This window comes from Micromys minutus (genome assembly GCF_963924665.1).
Source record: "Micromys minutus genome assembly, chromosome: 26".
Lineage (NCBI taxonomy): Eukaryota > Metazoa > Chordata > Mammalia > Rodentia > Muridae > Micromys > Micromys minutus.
The window spans coordinates 10,178,637-10,206,512 of record NC_137961.1 but is presented as its reverse complement, the minus strand read 5'-3'; the positions used below and the strand labels follow the sequence as shown (position 1 = coordinate 10,206,512).

Genomic DNA, 27,876 nt, shown 5'->3' with positions numbered 1-27,876 from the left:
TCACACTTCTGCGTCAGAAGTGGTCTTCAGAAGTGCTGGTCTTCTGATCAGGTCACCAAAATATGCAGTGATTGTCTTTAACTTGTTGTTAAGAAAGTTCTGTTCTATTTCCACTTGCCCTCCAGGCCCAGCCAACGATGCCACCTGCCAGGATAAAACAGAGATGTCACACATACAAGCAGGACTGACTGACTCCTTCCTTGCTTTCTCTTGGCATGGTCTCATTAAATAGCTCTGGCTACCAACTCCCTATATAGAGCAGATTGTCCTGAAACATGCGTCCGAGATGAGATGGGTCCACCACCATGCTCTGCACAGACCTGCCTTTCTAAACAGCCCCAGCCCCAGTCCATACATCAGTAAGGGGAAGACATTTTATGTAATCACCGTTACTGGCTAAGTTATGTATCAATACAGTATTTTCAGTAGAAATACTTCGTCTGGACCTCTTTGACAGGAGTCATACCACTGTGCTATGCCATTCTAAAGGCGCCATCTCTCTAGTGCCACAAACTAAAGATCCAGAGGAAGAAGAAAACTGCAATGTCTATTTAGAACAGACATTTAAGAATGCACTTTCTGAAAAAGCTCATTTTAAAAATTATTATTATTATTAACTTGTTTTCTTAAGTGTAGGCCAGCTCTCTCCTCCTTCCACCACGGGGTTCCCAGGAACTGAACGTAGGTCATCAGGCCTGGTGGCGTCTTTCCATGCTGGGCGCCATCACCTACTCAGAAGGACTGGCTTCCTGTTCATGACATCTTCATTCTACTCCCCAATGGTCAACGCTGTTCACTGGGTTTTGAGTAGGTGACACTTTTCTAATTCTCTCTTTAATTACTTCCTCTACCCATTGTTCTTTTGTGGTAATTTGAATCTTTAAATGTGTGTGTCTGTATCAGTGATTTAGGTCTACAGAATATAGCTACTGATTCAAGGACCTAAAGCATTCTCTGTTTTAGAGTTAGTACTAAAAATGCCAGCCCAGCACGGGGCAATGGGACCAACCAGCTGAAGGAGCTTCGCTCTCAAACACTTGCACTCGGCTCTGTGACACTGCAAACCAGCAAGTGAGAGCCAAGGGTCTTATACAGGTCATGTTCATTTTCATCTAGCAGCCAACATTTGAAGGGACTTACTGACCTTCTAACACAATCATATGTGCAGTGCCTGCAGAGGCCAGAGATGGGAATTAAAACCCTGCCTCTAAAGAGCAGCCAGTGCTCTTAGTTGCTAGGCCCCCTCCAACCCGTGTACTTTAACACAATTGTAGGGATGCTGCTCAGTGTCGCCCTGCTAAGCACCAGCACTAATATGGTCTAAGTGTTTAATCTGAACTAAAGAGTATAACAGTTGTAGGCTCTGAAGTTACACGGTTTGTGTGGTTTTGAAAACAAAGAAGGTCAGGGAGTCACTGCACTACAGTGGCTGCAAGGTCTGCTCTTGTCCTCTCATGCCTGGTAAGAAACAAACCTCTTCATGCTAAGAGAGCCCGTGCACAGGATTTAAATACAAGTGGTGTCTGAGCCTGCTGCATGCAGCTCCCATGATGACTACGATACTGAGAGGCATTCTCTCTTCTACATAGGTTGCCTCCTTTAAAGAAGTTTTCATGTTGCAAAGCTAGTGCTGCCCAGACTCTAGGCTGCTAAGGGAGAGAAAAAAAGGAAAGCAGCAAGGGGCAGGAAGCAGCAGCAAGACAGTTCAAACTGGTCTCTGCAGCAAACCAAGTCCCCAGGTTTGTGTAGTTCTGACAGGTACCTATTTCCGTAGGTAGCAATTTCTGACAGACACCTATTGTAACAGAGACTCTCACAAAAAGATACTTTGAACAAATTAATTCTGGCTTTACAGTGTTTGGAGAGCAAAGGATACATGCTCTAGAATAACTAAGCAAGAAAAAGGGAATGAGAAGCCAAGGAAACAGCAAATGCAGAGAAAACATTTCCCTGGCTACAAAATAAGTGGGCATTGTCTCCTACAGGAGCAATTTCTAAGACACGTTCTATCTGCCCACTCAGTCGGCAGTGAATAGGACTCAGCATAACCTTTCTAAAATGGAAATTAATGTCAGCCTCCAATACATTTATGGAAAAACACATCCTGAATGAAGACAGCAGACTCATAATTGACTCTTCACACTCTTTCAAGCTTTTATTACTCTACCTCTTTTCATTTTAAAAGCCTCACACAGATATATTTTCTATTTAAAGAAGAGTGACTTCCCGCTGCAGTTCACTTCATCTACACCTCATGCCAAGCCACTTCCTTTATCATTTTCTATTGTCACTACTCCCTCTAGAGGCAGGAGACACGAAGGACAGGAAGTCTAGTACTGTGTGCTTGTGGATGGCGTTTATGTGGGACATGAGTGAAAGAAATGGGGCCAGAGGTTGACAGTGTCTTCCTTTGCTTACCAACAAACACACCCCCAGTTCCTACAAGTCTAATTCTCACAGGTTTTAAGGACAAAAATGAAGGTAAAAAGCAAGTTAATTTTTCTTTGTGTCAAAAGAAATTTAATCACTGAAATTTTCATACCAAAATATAGTTTCTTGCCAGGCTGTGTTGGCACAGACCTTTAATATCAACTCTGGGAAGCAGAGGCAGGTGGATCTGAGTTCAAGGCCAGCCTGGTCTACAGCCAGGACATGGAGAAACCCTATTTGGGGAGGGTGTGTGTGTGTTTGTTTTCCCATTGCTACAAAATACCCAAATGAGCTTGTCTACATGCACCATTTAAGGACCAGGACTTAGCCTACGAAGATCATACAACCTCTTAGGAGATAGTTTTGGAGTATCACGGGTGCCTAAGTCTAGAAAGCAGTTACACAAGTAGCAGACAATAGGTTCAACATGAAGGCTAACATAAGAAACTTGCATCCCCACAGAAGTCGAGTGACAGTCACATATGCTATCTTGGGAGGCTTAATGCTTGGCCAAGTAGATCATGAATAGATGACAAAAGGCAAGACAGAATTTAAATTTCCTCTAATTCAAATCTAAATACTCAGCTTTTCACGTAATCTTTTTATAGCCTAGAGAATCTCAACTATGAAGCACACTATAACTACTTGGAAAACTAAAGCAAATTCTGCTTGGGTCTCATCCCAGAAAATAAACCAGAGCATTTTTCTTAGTAGGTAAGCATTATCCTTAGTGGATCAGTGGTTGGAGAAATCTATTCAATAACAACTATGAGACACTCAGATAAGACAGAGAAAACACAGGTAAAATACATACACTTAACTTTATAAGGAATGAATATGCAAGAGTTGAAGGGACAGACGGAGGAGATTAAAAAGGAAAACCATACATTGGGCTAGCATGAGATAATCAGGCGCTCCAGTAAGAGGAGAAGAGATGGGGAGGACAGAGAAACTGTTCCTCCTTCTTTCCATCTGCTTTCCCCAGTGCTAGAGTTATGAACCACCACACCTTCCTACGATCTTGTCTCTTTAGCAGGGCCACTATTTTCCAAAATACAGAAAGGTGGGCCTTAAATGGCTGCCACGCAGCATTTGTAACATGACATCATTAGTCATCCTGTCAGTCCGTCTTCATAAAACCCTAGTGATGTCATCTGCATCCTCTCAGGAGCTGTGGTGGTGGAGGGATGTAAACCAGTTAGGGACTTCTCACAGCGGTTCTCTGGTAAGGAAATTGTCCTGTATACTTTTCTGCCTATTTTTTTCTAACAGTTAAGTAGAAGTGTACAGAATTTTCTCAGCGAAGGCTTACCTGGTCAACATCAGCATTTCTTGGAAGAAAATAAACAATGTTATTAGTGATCTTCTGGGAAAGCCTGAAAATTTCAAAGGTGCAGAACAGTTAAGGATAAGAAGGTTCTGAGTGAAGAGATATTTGTTACTTGTCACTAACCCAGTACATTTGTAAGCAACAAAAAGGATATATTTATATCCAAAGAGTCAGATACACAATTTGGAATCCAGCAACAACAGCACCCTGAGAGGTTAAACAACAGAGCCACTTTAGTATAAGGTACATTGAGTTAAAGATCACTATCCACAGATCTGAGGTCTTTACTAACTCAAATCATAAACTCATCAACTTCTTCTTTAGGCAGGTGTAGCAGCCTGGATCTTGGACATTTGGATGTGCAGCATCTGTATCATGAATCAGCAGCTACCCTGTCAACCCATTTCATAAAATCCCAGGAAAGCACTTTCCTTTCCCCATTCCTCAGGAGCTGTGGCCAATCTCTTGCTTTATAACAGCAAAATTAAAAGTGACAAAGGTCTAGGTACTTCTGTAGATAGCACACCTGATATCACCCAACATATAATTTTTACAGTTGTCTGTAAAGTTTCGTTATTACTATTACAGTGTGTGTATACATGTGGTTCCTGGGTGCATCAGAGGATAATTCTTTTCTTGCACCTCTATGTAGGTTCTGTCACTCAATTTCAGGTTGCCAGGTTTGTATAGCAAGCTGGAAGGCTGTACACTGTTTTTCATGTAAAGTACAATGGAATCTATCAAATGTGATTAGCTTATACCTGTTCTCTATTCTGACTTCTTATCCATACACCCTATGTGCATGTGCACAAAGCCATACACGCACACACACAGTCACCCCTTTTCTCTGAGGACTTCCAAAGGATATCCATCGGGAGACATCATTGTCCTAATGTCGAAGGTCTCTGCAGTAGCATAATCTGGGCCCCCCCAAGGTGGACTTAGGAACACAACATCAGCCTTTAAACACGGAGCCAAAAGCAGGAAATCTCCGCAGATAAACTCTATCTTGTCTGCTACCCCGTAGACTTCAGCATTATTCCGAGCAAGATCAATTTTAGAAGGGTCGATATCAATGGCAATCACTAAAAATAGAAACAGAATCCACAGTGAGACGGTTTCCACCTAAAAAAGAGAAAGACTTAAGAGACATATAGCTGCACACAAATACAATTTTAGTTAAGAATTTGCCAATGGCCTTTGGGGGTAGAGGATGGAGCAGCTGAGTTCAGTTGGAGCAGTAAATGCTTACAAATGCAACTACTTCATGGAAGGCTAAACACTGGCTTTCAGAAAACTTCCTTAAAATGAATCAATATTCCCAGTCCCACATGCGGGCAGGTAGAGGCTATGTCATCACAGCACACGAAGGCCAGCGTTTCTGCGCTCAGGGTCTAGCGATCCGTGAAGGGGAAGGATAAAATGCTGCCAAGCGCTGGAGAGCAGTGGTTCTCAGTCCTTTAAATCAGTTCCGCACGCTGTGGGGACGCCCGAGAATAACATCCTGTTGCTATTTCATAACTGTAATTTCGCTACTGTGATGGATTACAATGGGTATATCTGATTTGCAGGATTTCTGATTTTGACCTCTTTGGGGTAACAGGCTGAGCTCTGAGGCTACAGAGGGGGTGACAGTAAGAACATGAGCCAGCCTTCCTATAGAACACAGGGTTCATTCTTTTTACCAAATGTGTGCTAAGCTACATAAATTCTAGCAACAAACCTTTCCAATTAAGAAACTAATCTAGGATATTCATGTTCTTTTATATTTACAGAAAATTTCCAGATTTGCTTTATCATGGTGCAGATAGTTTAACCACTGTCTTATGACAAAAAAGGATGCTTGATAACTTTTGAGAAAAAGTATTTTCAGGCAATATGTGTGTGTGGCTTATTTGAAAAAAACATTTGAGAATTTTGAAATATTGAATTAGTGGAAGACAAGAAAATAATTACTGATTTGGTAAACCAGAGAAGTTACAGCAAGGCCATATACACTTAACAAGTGTCACGTGTGCCTGGAGCACACGCAGAACCAAGGTCACGGCTTACCTGCCCTGGTCTTGGTTAACAGGCAAATTCAGCCCATCACCTTTGGACTTCTATACAACTGTTTCTAGATCCATATTTTGTTTTCTTAATGAACTTTTAAAGTTCATATGAATTAATGAGATCTTCTGAAATCCACTAAAATGAAAGCCACCACTCACTGGTAGGTCTAATAAGATAATTGGGGTGGGGGGAGGGGCATCTTTAGAGTGTGACTTGGGTGTCTTCTATCTCGTAAACTCTGGTATATCATAGACATGAGTCACAAATCCAGGACACTGCAGGTAAAGGCTAAACCTTCAGTCCTAGGTATTCATAAAACAATGGAGGGGTGGTGGTTATGGTGTCTCTGTAGCTCATTCCAGGCTCAAGTTTGCAACCCTCCTCCTTGTCTCCCAAGTACTTGTATGTCCCACTGTATTCCATGAGAACAAGCCAGTGATTTTGATTTTTAGTGTGAGCTGAGTCTTTAACAGCTGGGCCGTCTCTCCAGCTCTCCACTAATTTTTAATAGCGTTCATTTTACTTATTTATTTGTATAGTGGCAAAAGTCCTTGCTCACTGAGTTACCTCACTGGTCTGAAGAGTCAGAATTTTTGGAGTTTTGGGATTTTACAGCTGCAAAGTATCTTAAGACTATGGTATGTGAATTCAATGTGTCCTTCAAAGTTGAATTATGTCAAAAGTCATAAGGCTACTGAATGAGAAATAAAGCTTCTTCTCCCTGTCCACTCTGATTCTAAGCATTATGTATTATGGTTTTTATAGACTGCTAGAATCTTGGCTCAAGAGATCAGGAGTTGTGTCTGTATAATCCTCTGCAATTACCATATCTTTTTATGTCTCCATTTATCTGTGAAATTCAGATAGTCAAAGACATAATTATGACTGTTGACTAAATAAGTACATGTGAAGTACTTGCTAAGCATTATGCAAGATTAATAAACACATCAAACTACAGCTTTAAATATTTGGTGTAAAAGTACCAACTATATATTAAATCTCATCAAAGATATGAACAAAAGTAAGCATACTCTCTGCATAAATTGGAAACAAACAATCTTTGCCATAAATGACTAAATTACCTCTTTTCCCGGTTAAGGCGAACTGAATGGTATTTCCTCCAACTCCACAGAAAGCATCCACTACAATGTCACATTTGAAGGACTGACTGACACGGCCAGCAATGTGCTCAGCAATCTTCTCAGGAGTGACTGAAAACCAGCCCTCTGTAAAGGGAGAATAGTTTTGTAAAATGTGCCATTCTAAGACTGCAAGCATGAAATAGAAAACATGCTGTACACGTTAAAATAAAGCCAGAGTGATGGCTTACTGATTAGCTCAGTTATAAGCTTGTACCAAGACATGCTTGTAAGGGACCTGTTGGTTCCATATCACTGGGTCACGATCACCTCTAACTTGAGCTCTATTGGATCCACAGATCCATTCCTCTTCTCTCTTCCATCTCGGCTTTGCACACACACACACACACACACACACACACACACACACACACACACACTGCCTAGCTTCAGAGAAAGCCCCACAAAGTTGCTAATTCCTGATTCATTGGTATGATATCCTCCACATTTCTCCAGTAATCATATCCAAGTGCAATTTTTCTGTCCGTGCATTAACTACTCCTCATCAGCTATGGGGATTGGCAAGTTCTAACTGGCTGGCTGCTTCCTACACGACAGTAACTTTCTCAATTACTTAATTCATAATGGACAGGTAGTGACCCAATTGTTATTAGCACTTTGGGAACATTTATATTTTCAAAACTTTTTTTATATAGGGATAATCTCCAGTGCACTGTGTAAATGCATCACCTTTCAACAAGAATCTGATGGCCAATAGCTGATGTAGGACTAGAAAGAGAAGAAGAACATCTGAGAAGAACTCTGGCATACAGTTTTGCCGCCTGCACTTGGAGGACTTGGGGGAATACATGACACTGAGGAGGTAACCAGCTACGAGGCAGACATACATTAGTATAAATGGGTTAACTGAGTTATGAGTGAGCCAACGAAAAAACCTAGCCTAAGGCCTAAGTGTTTATTAACAAATTAAGCCTCCAAGTTACTATTTGGGAATTAGATGCACAGGTGGAGAAGTCTGCGGTTACATTTTTATTATTTTTGAGTGCTTGGCCTTCAAATTTACATGTGTACTTGTCAGAAAAAGCAAAGAGCAGTAGCCAGTGACTGGGAGGCTGCGTTAGCACAGAAGGAATAGCGGAGCCCCTGCCATGTTCAGAAATAAAGTTACACTTATCTGGAGGGAAAAAAACACTACCCTCCCCTTCTAGCAGAAAGAGCCTGCATTTCTCAGAAAGAAATTTCTTTGAAAAAATGATGGGCCAGTGTTCCTGTTCTCACTACTTCCTGAAATGTTAAATGGCTCTTCATTAATTGAAGAAGTCTGAACTCCAGTCAACATTTTATATATCCCCCGTTATTCTGATAAATCCCATGCACTCTACAGCACCCACTGCTTTACAAATCAAACAGGCGGCACAGAATCATGGAAACTCAACAGATCAAGACTTCCTGATTGTGACAGTTAATAAACAGAAATACTTAGTCTCAGGATGAAAACAAGTGTCAGTCTCTGAGACTAAATTAAGTCTTTTAAGAGCATGGAAGTAATGGGGGGACACAGACCTGTAGAGACAGCTAAGAGGTTAAGAGCACTGGCTGCTCTTCCAGAGGTCCAGAGTTCAATTCCCAGCAATCCCCTTCCCTTTACCCCACTGTAATAAAATCTGATTCTCTTCTGGTATGCATGAACACAGAGCAATCATACATTAAACAAACGTACAAATGAGAGAAGAAATATTCAATGAAGAATTCAAGTTTTCAGTGCTAATTAAATTATACATTCCTGCATTAGGTACAACCTCATTAGATGCTCTTTGTAATGATCTACATACTTCCTTGCATAAGCTGCTACAAATACCAGTTAAACCTGAAATTAAAACACAGAAGGTCGAATACATGTAGTTGAGTGATAGTCCACAGGGCAATGCAGCATCATTCTCTGAAAGATGTCAACACCATGCTGGAGGAGTGCCTCAGTGGGAAAGTACCTGCCTGGCTCAAGTGAGGCCTTGGGCATGAGTCTGAGGAACTACTACAGATTAGAGGAAGCTAAGAAACACAACTGCTTTATGACAACAATGGGCCGCAGAGGTAACTCACTATCTGTTTCACTTCCTTCCCACATGAGGGACTGACCCCAGGTCTTGATTATTATTATTACTACAGCAAACCCCTTGTTCTTAGAAAATGAATACTAAATAACTGGGAGCGGCAGGACATGTAACTGGAGGAAAAAAGACAACACACACAGAATCAAATTATAAATGTTGGAAAAACTTGAATCTAAATAAAAAGGATATGAAAATTTTGTTTTACAACTTCTCTGTAAAACTACAGTGGCTTCTAAATAAAGCTAAACAATACATCTATCTATATTTTATTTACCTTTGTCCAATTTGATCCCATCATCAAAGCGAGAGAAGAGCCTGTATCTCTGGGCCCAGTATTTTGCCAGCTCTGGAACAGAAACTATCTCAGGTGGTAGACCATTTATCTTTTTGTTCTTGTTTTTCTTCTTCTTTTTCTTCTTCTTTATTTCTACTAAATTAAGATATAATGCAGATGCTGACCATGAAAACAGAATGGAACTAGGGCATTCATCAACAGCTTTATCAAATGATCACCACAGGTAAACTTTTTACTTAGTTCATTCATCATCTGTTCCTCTTGTAAAACTAGAGCTTAGAGGTCTGGAGAGATGGCTCAAATAAGATGGCTGCTTATCCAGAGGACATGGCTTCAATTACCACCACCCACCTGGCAACCTGCAACTGTCTATAACAGCAGTGACCCACACAGAGCATCACAGAGCATCACAGAGAGACTACCACTTCAGATCACAGCCTGGCGCTCATTTACTGGCTTGAGAGAACTGCTTAAATGAACATGGGTCTTAGCTGCCACACTGGCCCTGGTATTTATTGGCTACTTTCTTCTTTCCGTCCTTCATTCCCCTCTCTTTCTAATGATTTCTTTTTATTTTTGTGCACTGGTGATTTCCCTGTATGTATATGTGTGGGACAGTATTGGAACCCTGGAGCTGGAGTTATAGACAGTTGCAGGTTGCCAGGTGGGTGGTGGTAATTGAAGCCATGTCCTCTGCATAAGCAGCCATCTTATTTGAGCCATCTCTCCAGACCTCTAAGCTCTAGTTTTACAAGAGGAACAGATGATGAATGAACTAAGTAAAAAGTTTACCTGTAATGTTCCAAATACTTTCATCTTTAATAATAAAAGAAATTTAGCCACTAAAAATGTTAGTTTTCATATTTATTAGCACCAACGACTATAAATGTATTTTGTTAATATTCTATTAAAACCCTTCACATCATTACAAAAAGCAACTATCAAGAAGAAAATGTATGCTTCACTAATTTCAAGAAGGACATGCCACTGTCAGTCAGGGACAGAGTGGCAGTGGAGATCAAAGTCCACACAGATAATGCTTATCTTTACTCAGGAAAAGTGAGGGACAGTCATAGTGCTGAATCACAGTCATTAGCTCATTCTAAGAAAGTGAACCAAGGGGACACAAGGTTAAACACAGTTATCTTACTTTCTGTTTCTGCGTGGGGAGAGTTTGGTATTTCTTCAGTTGAACAGTTCTCTGAAACAGTGGCTACTAAGGAGCCCCCTTCACACTTTTCTGCTTCAAGTTCACTGGCTGAAGAGATGGTCTGACGTTTTTCAGGTTCTGGATCTCTGGTCTCCACCAGATCGTCAGCTTTCTCCAAGGACATGTCTTGTTCTTCTGAGTCACTGCTTGTGCAAGTGTCTTGCATTTTGTTGTGAGAAAGAGACTCCTGTGAAGTCTCCTCATCCACTGGCTCATTAACCCATTTTAGGAATTTTTCCACCTGAAATTTTAAGATACCATAACAAATATCAATTAAGTATTAAGAAAGCAGAGTTTCCTCACCTTTTACCACTTGATCGGATTAACGAGCCATCATGATTATCAGCTTGGAGAAGTGCCAATCAAGTTAGCTACAATTAATTCTGGGCTACCTGGAGCTTAGGGAGCATCCTATGACCTGAGGACTTCTTTTAAAGGAAGTCACATGCCATCAACAGAACGCTGACTTGTCTTGGAGATCCGATGTCTTCTAGTCTACACAGGTATCAGGCATACACACGTACACAAAATATTCATAAACATAAATAAATCTAAAAACAAAACCCAACCCAAGTTAGAACTATGTCAGAAAGAATAAGAGCAGAGCTGACAGAATTAAGTCCTAACCAATCAGTTCATTTGCTAAACTGTAATGGCCCAAGGTTGGATGAGTTACTTTCTTGCATTTACTGTACAAGTAACCTTCTCTATATCAGGTCTTTATGATCTTAAGAATGAATAATTTTCAGAGAAAGGCGGATAAATGATAAAACCTCACACTGATGAGACAGTGCCACCTATCCACACCCAAGAGAACTAAGGTCACAGCAGCCACTATACACAGCTGTTTCTATATTCATCTACAGGTGAGATGCATGGGAATTCTTACTCCCAGACATTACATAGTCTGAAGAGACACCAGGCAGTCCATCTCTCTCTCTCTCTCTCTCTCTCTCTCTCTCTCTCTCTCTCTCTCACACACACACACACACACACACACTAAACTATCAATTTGTAGCATGCTTTGCCAGAATGCCGAAGTCAGAAAGCACGCAAGGATACAACAGTCCTTCAGCCACCTGAGATTGTGCTGCCTGTCTTTACAGGGAGCTGGTTGGCAATGTCATCAGGAATGCCCTGTCCCTCGTAGAAGGTAACTCACAATCACATGATGTTCTAATACATTTGTTTCCTAGTTCTTGATTGCAAAGACCAAGAGGGGTCAGGTTACAGTGTGAATCATAAACCAGGCTTGTATTTTACATTCTTGGCCCAGCCTATTACTTCAAAGTGTGATCAGTCTTTAGATGAGCTCAGAATCCAGGCTTGTGGTTAAAACCACAGCAGACTCTATCCTGGGATCCTACTTTGTGTGAACCAGGTAAGAAAATTCCCCGTCCTTATCTGTAGGTACTACACGGGCAAATCACTCTAACTGACTTATCTTCTTAGCTGCTCTAACTTTTTAGTTTCAATCACCTTTTTTTTCTTATTACCTCAATTTCCTTCCCTGTTCTTTACACCTATTTACATAATATGTATCTTCATAAAGCTAGTGGAAAATCATTTGACATTTCCCATTTGAACACAACTGTAGAGAGCCAAGCTCTAAAGCACGGCTCTGTCACGCCCACTGAAGGCCCCTGTGCACACCTTACTCAGCACTTTACTCTTCTTGACAAAGGGTTTCCCTGACTCCTCGGAGAACAGGATGTGCTTGTTCTTTACAGTCATCCGCTTGCGCATATCCAGGTACCTGGACTTGTGTTTCACGTTCTTCTCTAGATACCTGACCTGTCGACGACTGAAGTTTGGAATTCCACCATATCTAAATCAGACCAAAAGAAACAATTCACATGTTAAAAAAAAACAAAAAACAAAAAACCAACAAAAACCTCAAATCCCAATAAATCCCCCCAAAGTCCCCAAATCATACTTTCACCTGTATTTGCTGGTTATAGCTACCATTTAATCCTAATCAATTTTGAAAATGATGAAATCACACACTACCCACAGAAGAGTTTATGGTTTAATCTTTATGATAATTAAAAACCAAACATGAAGGCAGATCTCTGAATCCAAGGTCAGCCTGGTCTACAGAGAGAATTCCAGGACAGCTAGACTACACAGGGAAACCCTGTCTCACAAACAAACAACAACAAAAACCCCAACCCTCCCCCCAGCCAAAACAAACTAAAAAAAACCCAAAAACAAAACCCACCACCACCTCTCTTCCCCTCAAAAAAACCCAAACCCAGATGTTAAATACTAAAGTCTAATAAGGAATTTTTCCTGTTTGAGATAGGCCTATACCATATAGCCCAGGTTTGCCTTAAATCCTTCATTCTCCTGCCTCAGATTCTTGAATGCTAGCATTACAAGTGTGGCATCACAACTAAAATACATTTCTAATGTAGTTTAGAAAGTAGAAATTAGGTAGCTATAAAGGGGGCTAGCAAAACCAAAATAAAGGCATACTTCCTTGTTGGGGCATGTAGTGGCTGGTTTCATGTCAACTTGACACAAACTGGAGTTATCACAGAGAAAGGAGCCTCAGTTGAGGAAATGCCTCCATGAGATCCAGCTGTAAGGCATTTTCTCAACTAGTGATCAAGGGGGGAGGGCCCCGTTCATTGTGGGTGGAGCCATCCCTGGCCCCGTAGACCTGGGTTCTATGAGAAAGCAGGCTGAGCAAGCCAGGGGAAGCAAGCCAGTAAGTGACATCCCTCCATGGCCTCTGCATCAGCTCCTGCTTCCTGACCTGCTTGAGTTCCAGTCCTGACTTCCTCTGGTGATGAACAGCAATGTGGAGACTGTAAGATGAATAAACCCTTTTCTCCCCAACTTGCTTCTTGGTTGTGATGTTTGTGCAGGAATAGAAACCCTAAGACAAGGTAATTTTTCTCAGTGATGACAAAAACTTACATAGGAGTCATCATCAAATTAATGCCAAGAATGCTTGCTGAATGCCTAGTTTAGAGCAAATATGATCTAATTTCCTGAGTTTCTGTCTGTCAGCGTGTTTCTAAGCCCCCCAAAATGTCGTCTTTGACTCATGTTACCTTAGTAATAATAATAACGAAAATAACAACTTTCTCTCTCTTTAAGTAGAATTCTATTGAAATTTACCTCCATGAATGTATACTACCAAGAGTCAAACAATTTACATAAAATCAATGCTAACAACGTACACAGCTTTTATACATCATTAAACTCTCCTTTTAGCCTAAAGTGACTACACAAACTATTACTGGCTTTAAGTACCTAAGCAGGTGGCTTTGAAGCCATTATAGGATTTGAATTATAAGAGTAAACTAGTTTGGAATCAATTTACACATTAATCATGAGGCAGTTCTCATTTTCCTCTCCTGCTAAATTCACGACCCACAGTTTATTTAAATTTCCTAAAATTGGGTCTCTAAGACATTAAGTCTGGACCCTTAGAAACATAAAAACTGAAAGAAGGGGATAAACGGACCTATACAGGACATATTGAGGCTGTTTAGGCATTTAATCCCAGAGAATACTTAGGTTTCTACACATAAATGTTCACAGCAGCTTTATGTGTAATAGCAAACTACAGAAAAGAAATCCAAAGGTCATTTAAAAGGCAAATGGTTGAACAATCTTTGCTCTCTCCACATCTCCATACAATGCACTGACTACCTCAAGGAGGAAAGAACAAATGGGATGCATGCATAACAGGCAGCATGCTCAGAGCTTAGGAAACAATCTGGATATTGTTAATGAGGATGGAGACTGAATACAAACTTTCACTGAAAGGATTAGGTAACTGCTGTGTATGTGTGCCAGCAAGAAAGGGAACATACGGCACACTGCTGAGGAAAGCAAGCCGTGACCTATGCATGCCACACTAGTGACTTATAAACAAGCAAGGAGTAATCTAGTACCTAGTTGTGAAACATGAATTTTCACAATGTCTTTGCTCATTGGTCTGATTTGCTTCCCAGTTTTCAGAAGAACAGAGGGTAGCACCATGAGATGCCAGGTGGGAACCATCATTTGAAGGTCTAAGATCTGAGCTTTAAGCCTCTCTGTGTGAAGTGTGATCTAGACTAGATCAAAATGTATGTGACCTACAGCTGCTGTATCTATGTAATAGACTGGAATGATATTTGGCTGCTACTTAGTGCAACTGAATTAATACAGCGAATACATCAAATATATAATACAACTACTATTAAGGCTTACTAACAAGAGAAGCTGGATTTCAAGAAGGCGATAGCCCTTATGAATAATTACTTTTGTCCTGAGCCATGCTTGAATCCGAGAAGGAAACCACTGTCATCAACTTCTGAATCTGGGTTTTCATCAATGTCCAACTCATGGCTAAAAGAACAAAAACAAAAACAATAATAAAAACAAGATACAAGAAGACAAGAGAAGAAAACAGTAATAAACCATGACTTTCAGCATCAATAGTCACCACACAAAACCACAAAGTACAGAGAAAAAGTCAGTATGTTTTTGGATAGCCTAATGCACGCAGTAGTGTTTGAAACTAGCAACCATTCACGTTCCTTTATGTAAAGATTTTCACGTGACATGTGTGTGTCTTTCTCTATGTGTATGGGTATGTGAATGCAGGTATACCAGGAGGCTAGAACAAAGGCACCAGATCCTCTGGAGCTGGGTTACAAGCTGTTGTGAGCTGTCCACATGGGTGTTTGGTACCTCACTCAACCCCTCTAGAAAAGAAACAAGCTCTTAAGTACTGAGCCATCTCTGTAGCGCCCCCCCCCCCAATCTTAAACCCCCTAAGTATTCTACCTCTATTCCTGAAGATGGTGTAAATATCTATGTAATCTCCACTGAAGCCTGAGCTTAAGTTTCTGGAGTGATTTCTCTAGAGTTCTCTAAAAAGAAACATGAGAAGAACCAATCAGACCAAAACATTTTAATATAAAAACTTATTAAAAAGAGTAAGGTATGGGGGTGGAAGACATGGCTTAGAGGTTAAGAGCACTTAAAAACTCTCTCAGAAGCCCAGTGCTGGGTTCTCAGCACCCATACATACCAAGCTGCTCACAACTACCTGAAACTCCAGTGCCAAGGAATCTGATGCCGATTTCTGGCCTCTTTGGGCATCTTACATATCACTCTCAGAACATAAACACACAGGGGATAAAAAACAAATCTTGGGTTGGAGAGATGGCTCAGCGGTTAAGAGCACTGACTGCTTTTCCAGAGGTCCCGAGTTCAAATCCCAGCAACCACACGGTGGCTCACAACAATCTGTAATGGGATCTGATGCCTTCTGGTGTGTCTGAAAACAGCTACAGTGTATTCATAAATATAATAAATAAATCTTAAAAAAAAAAAAAAAAGAAACAAATCTTAAGAAAGGCTGTGCTACAGGCGGCAGGCAACCCAGAAGAGTCTACCCACTGAGTTTGACCAGACCTAGCACATTTATGAAATACACCTCTGCCTGTGTGAGGGTTTTCTTAGAGGATGACAGGTCTCCCCAGCGCACCCAAGACAGACTAGGAATCTTAGGAGAAAGCACTGTGTGAACTAGCTCTCAGTGCGTCCTGACGCACCATTACTAGCTGCCTCTGTGCTTACAGTCAAACCGCGAGGTACCTCCACGCTCATGCCTTCCCTGCCAGGATGGGAAACTACGTTCAAGCTGTGAGTCCATATAGGCCTCTTTCCTTCAGCTGTATTAGAGACCTCATCTCAGAAGTGACACGTGCCTTCAACAGGGATCTTTAAGAAACCTGATGACATGATCCACTGCATCAAACAGAACACAGGAAGAAATAACCCATAAAGTTTCTCTAAACCCGAGGAATATCAATCAGCACACATCCTTCTACTTCTAGTGGGGATAATAAGCAAAGGTTCCTGCGTACAGCCAACCAGTAGTGGCATGAGTTTAAGGACTAAGCTGTTCGGACTGTTTGCTTATCATGTTTCTAGTTGCTATATGGAAGAAAAAACTTATGTTGGACACTATAAATAAATATATATGTTCACCCAATGTTTCAATTCTGTAATGATTATCCTATCCTCACTTGGGACACATTAGACTTTCTATTGCACATTGTACTGTATAGGTGGTAAACAGAAAGAGCACTGTCTTGGGTAGAGTTGATCTTCACTCTAAACTTAGAGGTACCAAAGTAAAGAACTTACCTCTGTCTCACCATCCTGATGCATTTAACAAGAACAATTGACTGAATATATATGTATGTATATATATCTGAAGCGTGTATGTGTGTGTGTGTGTGTATATATATATATATATATATATATATATATATATATATATATATATATATATATATTCATATATATATGAATGAGAAAGAAACATACATCTGACCTTCTCTTCACTCTGCTGGGCTTATGCTCAGGCGGGTCATCTTCACTCCCATTTCCATCTCCCCCGTTACAGTGTGGTCTTTGCTTACTTGTACTTGTTCCTGAAGACTCTAAAGAGAGAGAGTACAATGTACCTTTCCCCTGGTCTTGGCCACTCTTGTGGGCAATTAATTAATTATGTGCTATGCCTGTAAGCTTTAAGATTCATGGTCTAATCATACAGTCCTGTTTTTTTTTTTTTTTTTTGGTCAAAGATGGCATTGCACATTTAAACACTCAACAGTGGTCTCATGAGATTTTTTTTTTTTTAAAGATTTACTTATTTGATGTATGTGAATACACTGCTGCTCTCTTCAGACACATCTGTAAATGGGTCCCATTACAGATGGTTGTGAGCCATCATGTGTTTGCTGGGAATTAAACTCAGGCAGGACCTCTGGAAGAGCATCAGTGTTCTTAACCTCTGAGCCATCCCTCCAGCCCAGTGTCATGAGATCTCATCACAACTCACTGTTTTAGTTTCAGTGTACTCTGATGAATGTACAGTAGTGAAATCGCCTGATAATAAACTTTTCAGAACCTCCTATGTAACTGAAGCACAACCATGGTTTAAAGAGCAAAACAAAGCCAATTTATTCAGAACTAAATACTACAGAAGACTAAAAAGCACACTCCAGGGTACAATATCTCCTTTCTGCTGTTAACTTTGGCAGGTACATTCTTTTTTCTTTTAAATCAATTAATCTTTGTGGGTGTGCGTGGGAGGGAAGGGGCCATGACTTGAGTGTTGAAGTCACAAGATAACCCATGGGAATAGGTCCTCTCTTCTATGGGTTCTGGAGATCAAATTCAGATTGTCAGGCAAGAGACAACTCATTGACAAGGCAATTTCTTATGGTGAATGTTGTAGGATATTTGATCACACTGTGAACCCTGAGACTTATTTACTGGAAAATCTGTTTCTAGTTGTGTGCTCAGCCCTAGCACACTTTAATTCAAGAGTTTTCTGTTTATTGTAAACTGGATTAAATGAAGTCAACCATAGGTTAAGAGGCAGAGCAACCAGTTGACTAGAAGTGAACACTGGAAAAAAAACCATACAGAGTAAGAGGGAGACAGAGGATGGACAGACAGAGGAAGTAGAAGGGAGGGACATTGGGTCTGGAGGTTTGTGAAATGATGTGGAACAGGAGACCTTCCTTTTGGGACATCAGCTGAGGAAGACTGTCCGCTAGGTGCTTTTTCTGCTTCCCTGAGCTAACAGGCTTTCACCCTAGCATCTGGCTCCTGAGTATTGGTAAAATTGAACATTTGAGATTTTGCAATGTTCAATTGATCAAAAGCAACTCTTTTTATCCCTTGTATAAATTATCTGAGGCTCTGAATAAAGTTGGCCATTGCAAGAGACTTTAGTCCATCTCATGTGTTGGCTCCATTCTCTCTCATGTATTGGTCCCACTGCCTCTCCGGAAGCAAACAGGGATAGACTGGACAGCAACAGTGACACATCACATGTGGAAATGCAACAGACTACATATTTGGCAACTTAAAGTCAGGTAAGAAAGGATGAGAATTTCAAAACAGAAAGAAATGAGAATGTCGAAGCTCAGGGAAAAAAAAAAGCCACAGAACTGTGCAGACTTGGTCAGGACTGGTTCACACCTACAACAATCCTAGCACTGGAGAGGATGAGGCAGGAGGATTGTAAATTCCAGCTTGGTTATGTAGTTGTGTCTTAATACAGCCTCAAATTTCTAAATTAGAAGATTAGTAATCTAAGATAAGCAAAGCATTTGACTGTCAAAAGCTTGCTTCCAATTCTGATTCATTTGTCCTGAAAAACTCTAAGTTGCAAGTTTACTGTAAATTAGATTTCCTAAGAGAGTTCAAGCTTGCCTTTACTGGGTACTGAAGTATAGAAGGAGTATTTTTCAGGATGCAATTTAAATCTTACTAATATAAATGGGCAATTAATTACTACTTGTGATATTAAGATGGGATAAAATGTTCATTAAGTGAGACTGAGAACCATTACCTGAGACTAAGTCTGGACAATCCTACCTTGAGCTGGTTGTTCTGAGCTTCTGATCTCAGATCTGTCACTTTCCTTGGGTGTTCCATTACAGGAGCTACTTCCTCCAGAGGCAGGACACTCTTTCCCAGTGATTTCATTGAGTGGCTTGTCACAGTGTTCAGAGGACTCTAACTTGCTCTGTTCTGCTTCCTCTGCACTGAGAGTTATATTATTAATCCCAGCAATAATTTCATTGTGGTCATTATCATTTGGGCCAGGGCTTTCATCCTCAACTGTGTTAGGTGAAGATGAAGAAGTCCTAACATCTGCTTTCAGCCTGCTCTCAGCATTCTGGTCAATCTCTCTGTGAGATGTGCAAGCATCTTTATCACAGCTTTGTGAGGCCACGAAAGTCCAGCCCTGAGCTTCCCAATACTGAAATTGTTCCAAATAATACCAATAAAGCTGACTGTAGTGTTGCTCCCATTCTTCCTTTGTATCAGGAAGGTTCCAAGGTTCAGAAGACAGTGTCTGCTCTGGATATTTTTCCTGCCAGCTTTGCCACAAGAGTCCTTCTCCATATTCATTCCAGTACTTTTCCCAATTCTCTGTGACCTCTAGCTTTGGTGCCGATGTATTTTCAACAGGAAGGTTTTCTGTTTCAGTATCTGCTCTGCTTTTAATTTCACATGCTCTGCTGTTCCCACACTGTTCAACTGAAGATGGATCATCTGAAACTACCAGGTCATCTTCATAGTCATTTCTCCAGTATTCCCGCACCATTTCCTCTAAATACTGCTTTCGGCGCTTTCTTCTTTTCTGCTTCACTTTAGCTCTGTCTCTTGCATTCATAGACACCTACACCAGACAAACGGTGACAAGCTTGAGTCTGTTTGAAGAGTGGTACAGCCAAAACCACACGCACACTCCCAGCATGGGTTTTAAACACAGAAAGTGACTGTTACAAGCGCTCAACAGAAGAAAAAGTTACATGTAGGACAAATCCCAGCTTGCCATTTAGCTATGATACATATGAGTAAAGTGTTCTCTGAATGAATTTGATTGACAACGGTGTTTTATGAAAAAAAAAAAAAAGAAATAGAAATAGTAAGAGTAGACACATACCTCAAAATTCTCGTGTGTAGACATTCTACCAAACTGGATTGGTAACCCCATACTTCTCATGAGTTTGGCTTCAGAGTCAAGGTCACTTTCCTCTGGGCTATGTGATTCTGCAGTGTCATTGGAATGACCATCTTCCTCCTCTTCTGTAACTTGGTCTCCTACAGACAGCATTTGTTAGCTTCACTGTACAGAAAATGCGAAGGCAGGTTTTCTTATCCTCATTTAAAACAAGAACCTGAGATCCAGAATTCTTACATGACTTGCCCATGCTTGTAATATGTAAGTAATGCTATTGTTACATATTTCAAAATCAAAAGAATCGGTGGTAATGTGAACACACACACACGCACCACTACTTCAGTGAGAAATTGAATACCACTCCAACTTCATGATTCAGGCAGCAGAGAAAGACATGGCTAAAGAAGCCATGTATGAAATTGACCTAAGAGGCTCTTCTCTTCAGTGAGGAAGACACCCATTTAAATAGTGGAGGGCACCTCACTCACTACTCCATCCAGTGACACTGTGAAAGCTCAGGCCAGCATGGGATGAGGAAGACGAAGGAATCAAGTAATTTTATGGCCTCTCATGGGTAACACAGCTTCTCAGGTTCAGTAGGAGCCTAGAGCCTACAGAATCCCTATTTGTACAGCAGTTTGAAACCTAGGTTTACCCTACCCTTGAGCAACTTAAAGTAATTTGAAGGCAACTGTGACAGACTGTACTGGGGTTGTCTTTGGCTTACCTCTGTGCTGCAGTTCTGTTCATTCTGAAACACTCTTTTATGCGGAAAGACAAAGGGACTAGGGAAGTCTGAGTATAAAGTGAAGTCATGACACAGACTAAATCCTGCCTTTTATTTGGTAACTCAGATGGGACTGTAGTGTCTTATCACTGCAGGCAGAAGGCTGTACACGCACATGTAGGATGGTCACTTGGGATTCATCCCACTTCTGCCTTTACCAGAAAAATCTGACAGAAACTTCATGCTTTTTACTTTCAGAACTTCAGTCACTGGCTGCTCTTCCAGAGAGGGTCAGGGTTGGATTCCCAGCACCCACATGGTGACTCACAACCATCTGTAATTACAGTTCAAGGGGATCTACCCTATGTCCTCTTCTGGGCACTCCCAAGATCCATGATTCCCTCATGATGCCCTCTATGGGCACAGCATGCTTTTCTACACTTACATACATGCAGGTAAAATGCCAGTATCAATCAATCAATCAAAAAAAAAAGTTTCCAATTCCAGTCTAATGGTTACAAATCAGAAAGGAATGGTAGAGAGTCTAAGCCAAGCCAGCACACAACAGGAGAATCAGGAAAGTAAAAGATGAACTTTGATAGCAATTCTAGAAGAACACCTGTGTGCATGCGTGTGTATGTGTGTGTGTGTGTGTGAGAGAGAGAGAGGTAGAGATTACAGGATTATTTATCACTCATCAATCATAAATGATGCACATGAACATGGAAGGGGAGCTCATCTTCACCAGGAAGGGGCGTCTTACTCTACCTGCATTATTGACACTGCTTCTGACATAGTAGCCTTTTAATCCCAAGTTGTACAGTTTTCGATCCCTGTGAAGCAAAATAAATAATCCGCATTGGAAAAAATTGATCTATGAACCTGGAAGGAATTAATGCCGATAAGCTAATATATAGGTTAAGAAAAAGAAACAACCTGCTAACACATTTTTCTTACCTATACAGTGTTTCCTCAGAGCTGTAAAAATTTATTATATTATAAAATAGCATTTCTTGACACTTGATAGCGCTGATCACTGCCAATTATTAAAATTAAGCGAAATTTCTCCTAGACATTGGGGGGGGATCAGATTTTCTTTGTTACACAGAAGCAAAAACTAGGTAATCTTTAAGTTTTTGGTAACATTTGAATATATTCCAATAGTGGAAAGGATGAGCTCACCTATATATAAAGCAACATATATACTGTAATGTGTTTATAAACAGGAAGAATATCTATTACACAGTAGACTAAATGGCCATGGTCTGGATAAAGGTTGAATAATGATGTTCTCACTCAACCTTTCTTTTGCACGTTAATTACAGTGGAGATTTCATTACTAAAACAAACCTAAAGAACATTTAATAAAAACATACACTGTAGCCAAAACTATCTCCCGTAGCAGAGCCTGGCCTTGAACTTGAGATATCACATATCCCCTGCTCCTCACTTCAGTATCCCAACTACTAGGATTACAGGCGCGAGCCACCATGCCTAATAACAAAGCTCACAAAATAAAAACCCTGTGCTTGGTCACTCCTGTTTCGAAGGGATACTTTATGAAGCATAAAGAAAATGGGTACTCACAAAACAGTGAACAGGAAGGACAAAGTGCAAATGTGCTCTGGTCACATGATCGATAGTCCCACTATTCAGTAGAACACAGGCACCCATGGGCAAGGGGAGGAGTGGGAACCACACAGGAGTCAGTGTTTTATCTATCAGTATTCAAATATAAGGGACACTGAGATATCAGGTGGAGGCAGGTCAGTACAGCTACCATTCTGGTTACAATGAACAAGTAAGGATTTCAGAAGAAAGGAGGTCTTCACGGAATGGTTCAGTAGTACAAACTCATGGCATTAAGTACACAGTAAGTATGGAAGTAGTTAAAAATGCTGAATGTATACATATTTGCAATTACCCATTCCTACATGTACTATGGTTCATACGGATACCACAGAGCTGTCTACTGAGAAGACAAAGGAACAACAAACACACAGCTTTTGGTTTTAAAGTTCTGGGTTGGTTAGCATTAATCATCAATCTAACACAATTTAGATTCCTCCCTGGAAGGCCTCTGAGAATGTCTGTAAGGATTATCTTAATTACATTAACTGATGTAGAAGACCTATCTACCCACAAGGGTGGCATCACACCCCGGCACACATCTGAGTTTGGGGTCTCTGGATTTGACCCACTCCCTCAAGCTCCTGCTGCTGTGGCCTGCCTGCTTTGATGCACTATAACCCGAGACTGAGCTAGAACACACCCTTTCTTTCTTAAGTTGTGAGATTTTCAGCATATTTTCATCATAGCAACAAACAGAAAGGCTTGAGATAAGTACTATTACCTACTAAAAGAACTAAGATGCTCTTGGAGAAGTGAGTCTAGAAACTGGAAAGGTAAGTCTGGGTTTCTTACAAGGCAGTGTGAGAAACCTCAGATGAGCTGTAAGAACCACCCCAAAGGCCTCCCACTCAAACATTAGAGACAGTATGAAAAATAGCAGTAACAGCAGCAATGGATTCTCACTCTCAATAAACTAAGGGTCATTCCTCAGACACGGTCTCATCTCTTTTTGAGACAGTCAGTGCCCTAGATCTCTCCAAGTGCTCCAGGATGCTGGCCAGTGAGCTCTGCCTTCTGAGTACGAACACAAGAATGGGTTGGTGTGGACTTTTGAAACCTCAAAGCTCATCCTCAGCGAGACTCCTCATTCAAATCACACCACTGCCAAGAGGAGTGGGTAGGAGATGAAGACATTACTTCATGGGTGTGAACCTTTGCTGTGCATGCTTATGTTTGCCAAGACACAAGGCCGATGCTGGGAGCTTGCTGGCCAGTCAGTCTACCCTAAACAGAGAACTGTGGGTTTCAGTGACAGACCCTGCCTGACAGAAATAAGGAAGACAGGGTAAGAAGAAAACATTAGGCATTTTCCTCTGGCCTCTCTCTGTACACGAGTGTATGCACCCACACCCAAACAAATGCCACAAAGTGGTGGTTGAATGATAAATTTAAACACTTGGTCCCACTGATGGCAGTACTGTTTAGGGAGGTGGTGTATCCTTGGAGAAGGCACATTACTGCGGGCAGGGTGCTCACAGCCTTGCCCACTTCTCGTCTGCAGTCTTCCCGCCTCCTGCTGCAGCTGTCTGCCGCCATGCCTGCAGACATGGACTCTTCCTCTGCAAAAGTAAGCCAAAATAACGCTTGCCTAAGCTGCTTTTGGTCAGAGTCCTTTGCCATAGCAACAACTATTACAGCTAATGTGAAAGAAACAAGCAGGACACTTCTGAGAAGCCCAGACCTCTAGGGGAGGTTTCCTTTTTATATGGACTCTTCTTTCTATCAACACTCAGGCCTACCTCTGTTAAAAATCTCTTAATCTCCAACTCAGCTTCCTAAGAGCCATTTCTGCTGTGAAGTTAAAACATTGTCTTCATCTAAGTAGCTGTCTCTAAAGAGTCCTGGGGGCGGGGGGTGTAGGTGGCAGCACAGTGTTGTTTCTGCCCTTCTGTGACTGACATAACCTTTCTCTACAGACAGAGGTTTCTTTCGAGAAATGGCCTTGGAAAGAAGTCTAAAAGAAACAAATAGGGAAGTGTGAATGGGAAAAGGCATCCTAGTAACTCAAACTCTGTGTAAAAGCCTATGAAACTGAAGGAAAAGACTAAGAAAGAAGAGACAGTCAGTGAAGCAGGTAGGGGGTCAAATATATGCAGGACTGTGCAGAAGCATAGACTGTGGTCCAATTTTAGAATGACATGCAATAAATATCCACATTCAGTAGAAACTGAAGTTTACATTTATTGTTCAGATTTTAGATTTTTAAAACTCTAGATGACTCTAAACCGTAACCTCCTAGAAAATCAAAAACCAAATTATATATCAACATACAGTGTTACAGAAGGAAAAATGAGGGCACAGTGAGGAAATGCTGGACCAAAGCAAAACCAAATTCTGTAGTTCTATGTCATAAGGCTGGACTTTTAACTTCAATTTCACTACCAAACTTGGCAGTGTTTTCTATGTGGAACTGGCTGTGGAGTCATGAGTGAAGGGTCCTGGATTCTTCCTGAACGGTTTCAGAGCCTGAGGGAAACCAGGCAACATGTCACATGGCTGCGACCCCTGCATAAAGGCCTTAAAAAGCCTTTGCTGGTAGTTTATCTTTGAAAGTAACAAATCCAATACTTTAGCCTTAGGCAAGTTCTCAGGACATGGACAGAAAACAGCTAGATTTTGCTAAAATAGCACAGGAATGGATGAGTTAGTATGAAAGTCCTGTTTCCCTGTTGAGTTGGGACTCTATAGTCTGTCTTACTCTCAACACTACTGTATTCCAGCTTCTTACTAGAATGGCCTGCTAATGCCATACTTAAGGCATACAACTTCTTTTCTAGTCTAAAGTCTTCTACATTCCTCCAAAACTCCACAGAACAAAACAAAACAAAAATCCCCAAGCAAAGCCCTAACATGGCCAGGTTCTCCACAGCAACAGCCCATTTTCTACCAACTTCTGTCCTAATTACGGTCTGTTGCTGTGAGAAAACTCCTCGACCGAGAGAAAGCAACTATGGAAGACATTATTTTGGCTTACAGTTCCAGAGGGAGGGTCCATAATGGCAGGGAGACAGGGCAACTGGAACAAGAAGCTGAGAGATCACATCTTCAACTGAAAACATGAAGCAGAGAGAATGCAAACTAGAAGTGGGCAGTGCTATGAACTCTCAGAGTCTGCCCTCTTGATCTACTTCCTCCAGCGAGGATGTACCTCCTTCCCAAACAGTGCCACCAACTGGGGACCAAGTGTTTAAGGACCTGAGCCCATCCTTGGGGATCATTTTTCATTTAATATATCAACCATACATTTCTGGTGGCTTCTGAAGCTCTATTTCAGTGGATCACTAAGAAGTTTAAATAAGATTACAGAGAAGCCCGTGATGATAACTAGGACTATAGGTGACAACGGCCTAGGGAAATTGATAAGTTTTTACAGTAAAAATAGTCTTGGGGCCATTTTCAGAAAATTTCAGGTTCACATCTGGGAACTTGTAAGACCACAAAAGCTCATGTTTAAGCAGAACGAACTGTTGTTTTAGCACACACCTTTAATCCTAATGTTGGGAGCCAGAGACAGGCAGAGCTCTGTGAGTCTGAAATCACCCTGGTCTACATAATGAGTTTCAGGCCAGCCAGTCACTTGGTAAGACCATGTCTTAAAGTCTTTGGGGCTGGTTCTCTTCTTCCACCATGTGGACCCTGAGGATCAAACCCAGGTCCTCAGTACTCGGTTTACTTATTGAGTAATGTCTTTACTCACTGAGCCACCACCCCTTTTGAGATAGGTTTTCTCTGTGTAACAGTCCTGACTGTCCTAGACTCCATTTGAAACTAGGCTGGCCTCAAACTCAGAGATCAGCCTTCCACTGCCTCTCCCTCCCCAAGTGGTGGGATTAAATGCATGGGCCATCATACCAGCCTATTTTAATAATTATTCAAACTATTTCTACATAAAAGTAGTATTTTCTCTACTCAGTCCATCTTCACATCAAGTTCTGTTTAGGATACTGGTATTCTTGACTCTCAGCCAAAAAAGAGACTTCAAGAAGATTCTGAATTGGAGGAGTTCCTTTCCCCTCCCAAGGCCTCTTAATATTCACTGTCTACCTTACCACAGATTGCTATCAAAGTGCCACAGACCTCTGTCTCATATCCAGAGTTAACTGAGTAATTGTGCAAACAGCTATCTTAGTCCAAAATTGATCTTCTTTGCTTAGAAGGTAAATTCAGTACAGTCTGGTTCGGTCTTATAGTCTATTACCTACCAGAACATTTAATAGGAGCACAAACCAGAACTTCACTAAATTAAATGCACACCCAGTGAGCATTGTATTAATCTTGGTAGAAGGAACAAGGAGGCCTCTGGATGAGAACAGCTATCCAAATTACATCAGCCATTGTCTCTGCTAGTTTGTGATGTTGTTTTCCACAATACTGTAAAGCATATTAAGGCTATGAAAAATACATCTGGTGCCAGTGTGGTATAGACCTGCAGTCCTCCCAATTTCTAACTTTTGTCTCTGAATCTTCCTTTCTGTCTTTCTTATAATCATCCTCATTCCCCTACCCCCACCCCAGGGTTGCTCAACTCTGAATCAGCAGGATTGGTGCAAATGAATACAGTAAGTTTTTAAATATTAAACTTAACATGGTGTTTTATTTCCCTTTTGAGGAACTTTCGGATATCTTCCCTCAAGTACACAATGAAAAAGAATACCTTCAAACTTAAGTTTAAAATTTGTCAGTGCTTTTTCTACCAGAAGGTTCTTTTCATTCAGGCAATTTTAATCATGAAACAAACATTTCCCCCAAACAGAGATGTCTTTAAAACTGCTGTAAAACAGTTAAGCCTTTTATCTCAAATAATTAGAAGCTTCTGACTTTTGTTGGAAAGGATTTTACAGTTTGCAAATTGAGCTCTATTTTGATCCTTCACCTCATGCTATTTTGTTAGCTTACACTTAATCCCTTGATGTTACCGGTTTAGCTCAGGATAGTCTCGAACTTGCGATCCTTCTTCATCTGTCACTGAGGCACAAGATAAGAGGCCTAGGGCATCTCGCCTGACTCACTCAACATTGAGATTGGCCTTTCACTTATGTAAATACTAAGTAACATATAGTAGGTACCACATTTTAAAAATCAAAATTTTAATAATTCTCCCTTTAGTAACCGAAGCAGAGCATTCCTTTATGCCCGAGAGGTTTCGAGTTTCTTAGATATCAGTCTGCCCTAGAAGCAGGTCATCTTTTAGGAAAGTCCCACTCAAGCTCAGCGACACCCACATTCCCAAGCAAGGATAAAAAGTGAGAGGGCCGGCACGACTTACTCCACAAATGCCCGGGAGCAGAGGCAAAGGATCTTGTTCTCCTCCTCGTGGTCTTCAATGAAGAGCAGCATCTCGGCCACGTGGTTCCACTTCTCGCAACACATTTCCTTATCCGGGCTCGTTCTCGTGTCCCGGTCTCTGCTCTGTTGCTGGAGAGAGAGAGAGGCGCTACCCGCGTGGGCAGAAGAACGGAATGCGCCTGGGAGGCTCGAGCC

The 27,876-nt window shown here is 41.1% G+C and overlaps 1 protein-coding gene across 1 annotated transcript; it reads right to left on the bottom strand.

The window, feature by feature from the left end:
* Positions 1–27,825, bottom strand: TGS1 (trimethylguanosine synthase 1; the record flags this gene model as incomplete). Its single annotated transcript, XM_080938568.1, has 13 exons — positions 27,662–27,825; positions 21,532–21,596; positions 20,019–20,176; positions 18,941–19,751; positions 16,881–16,989; positions 14,792–14,878; positions 12,182–12,356; positions 10,469–10,769; positions 9,298–9,453; positions 6,895–7,038; positions 4,599–4,845; positions 3,743–3,806; positions 1–144 (listed from the first exon to the last, which is right to left on the bottom strand). The coding sequence occupies exons 1-13, from the start codon at positions 27,763–27,765 to the stop codon at positions 1–3; spliced, it is 2,565 nt and encodes an 854-aa protein (XP_080794694.1). The 5' UTR covers positions 27,766–27,825.
* Between the last annotated feature and the right edge of the window lie 51 nt (positions 27,826–27,876).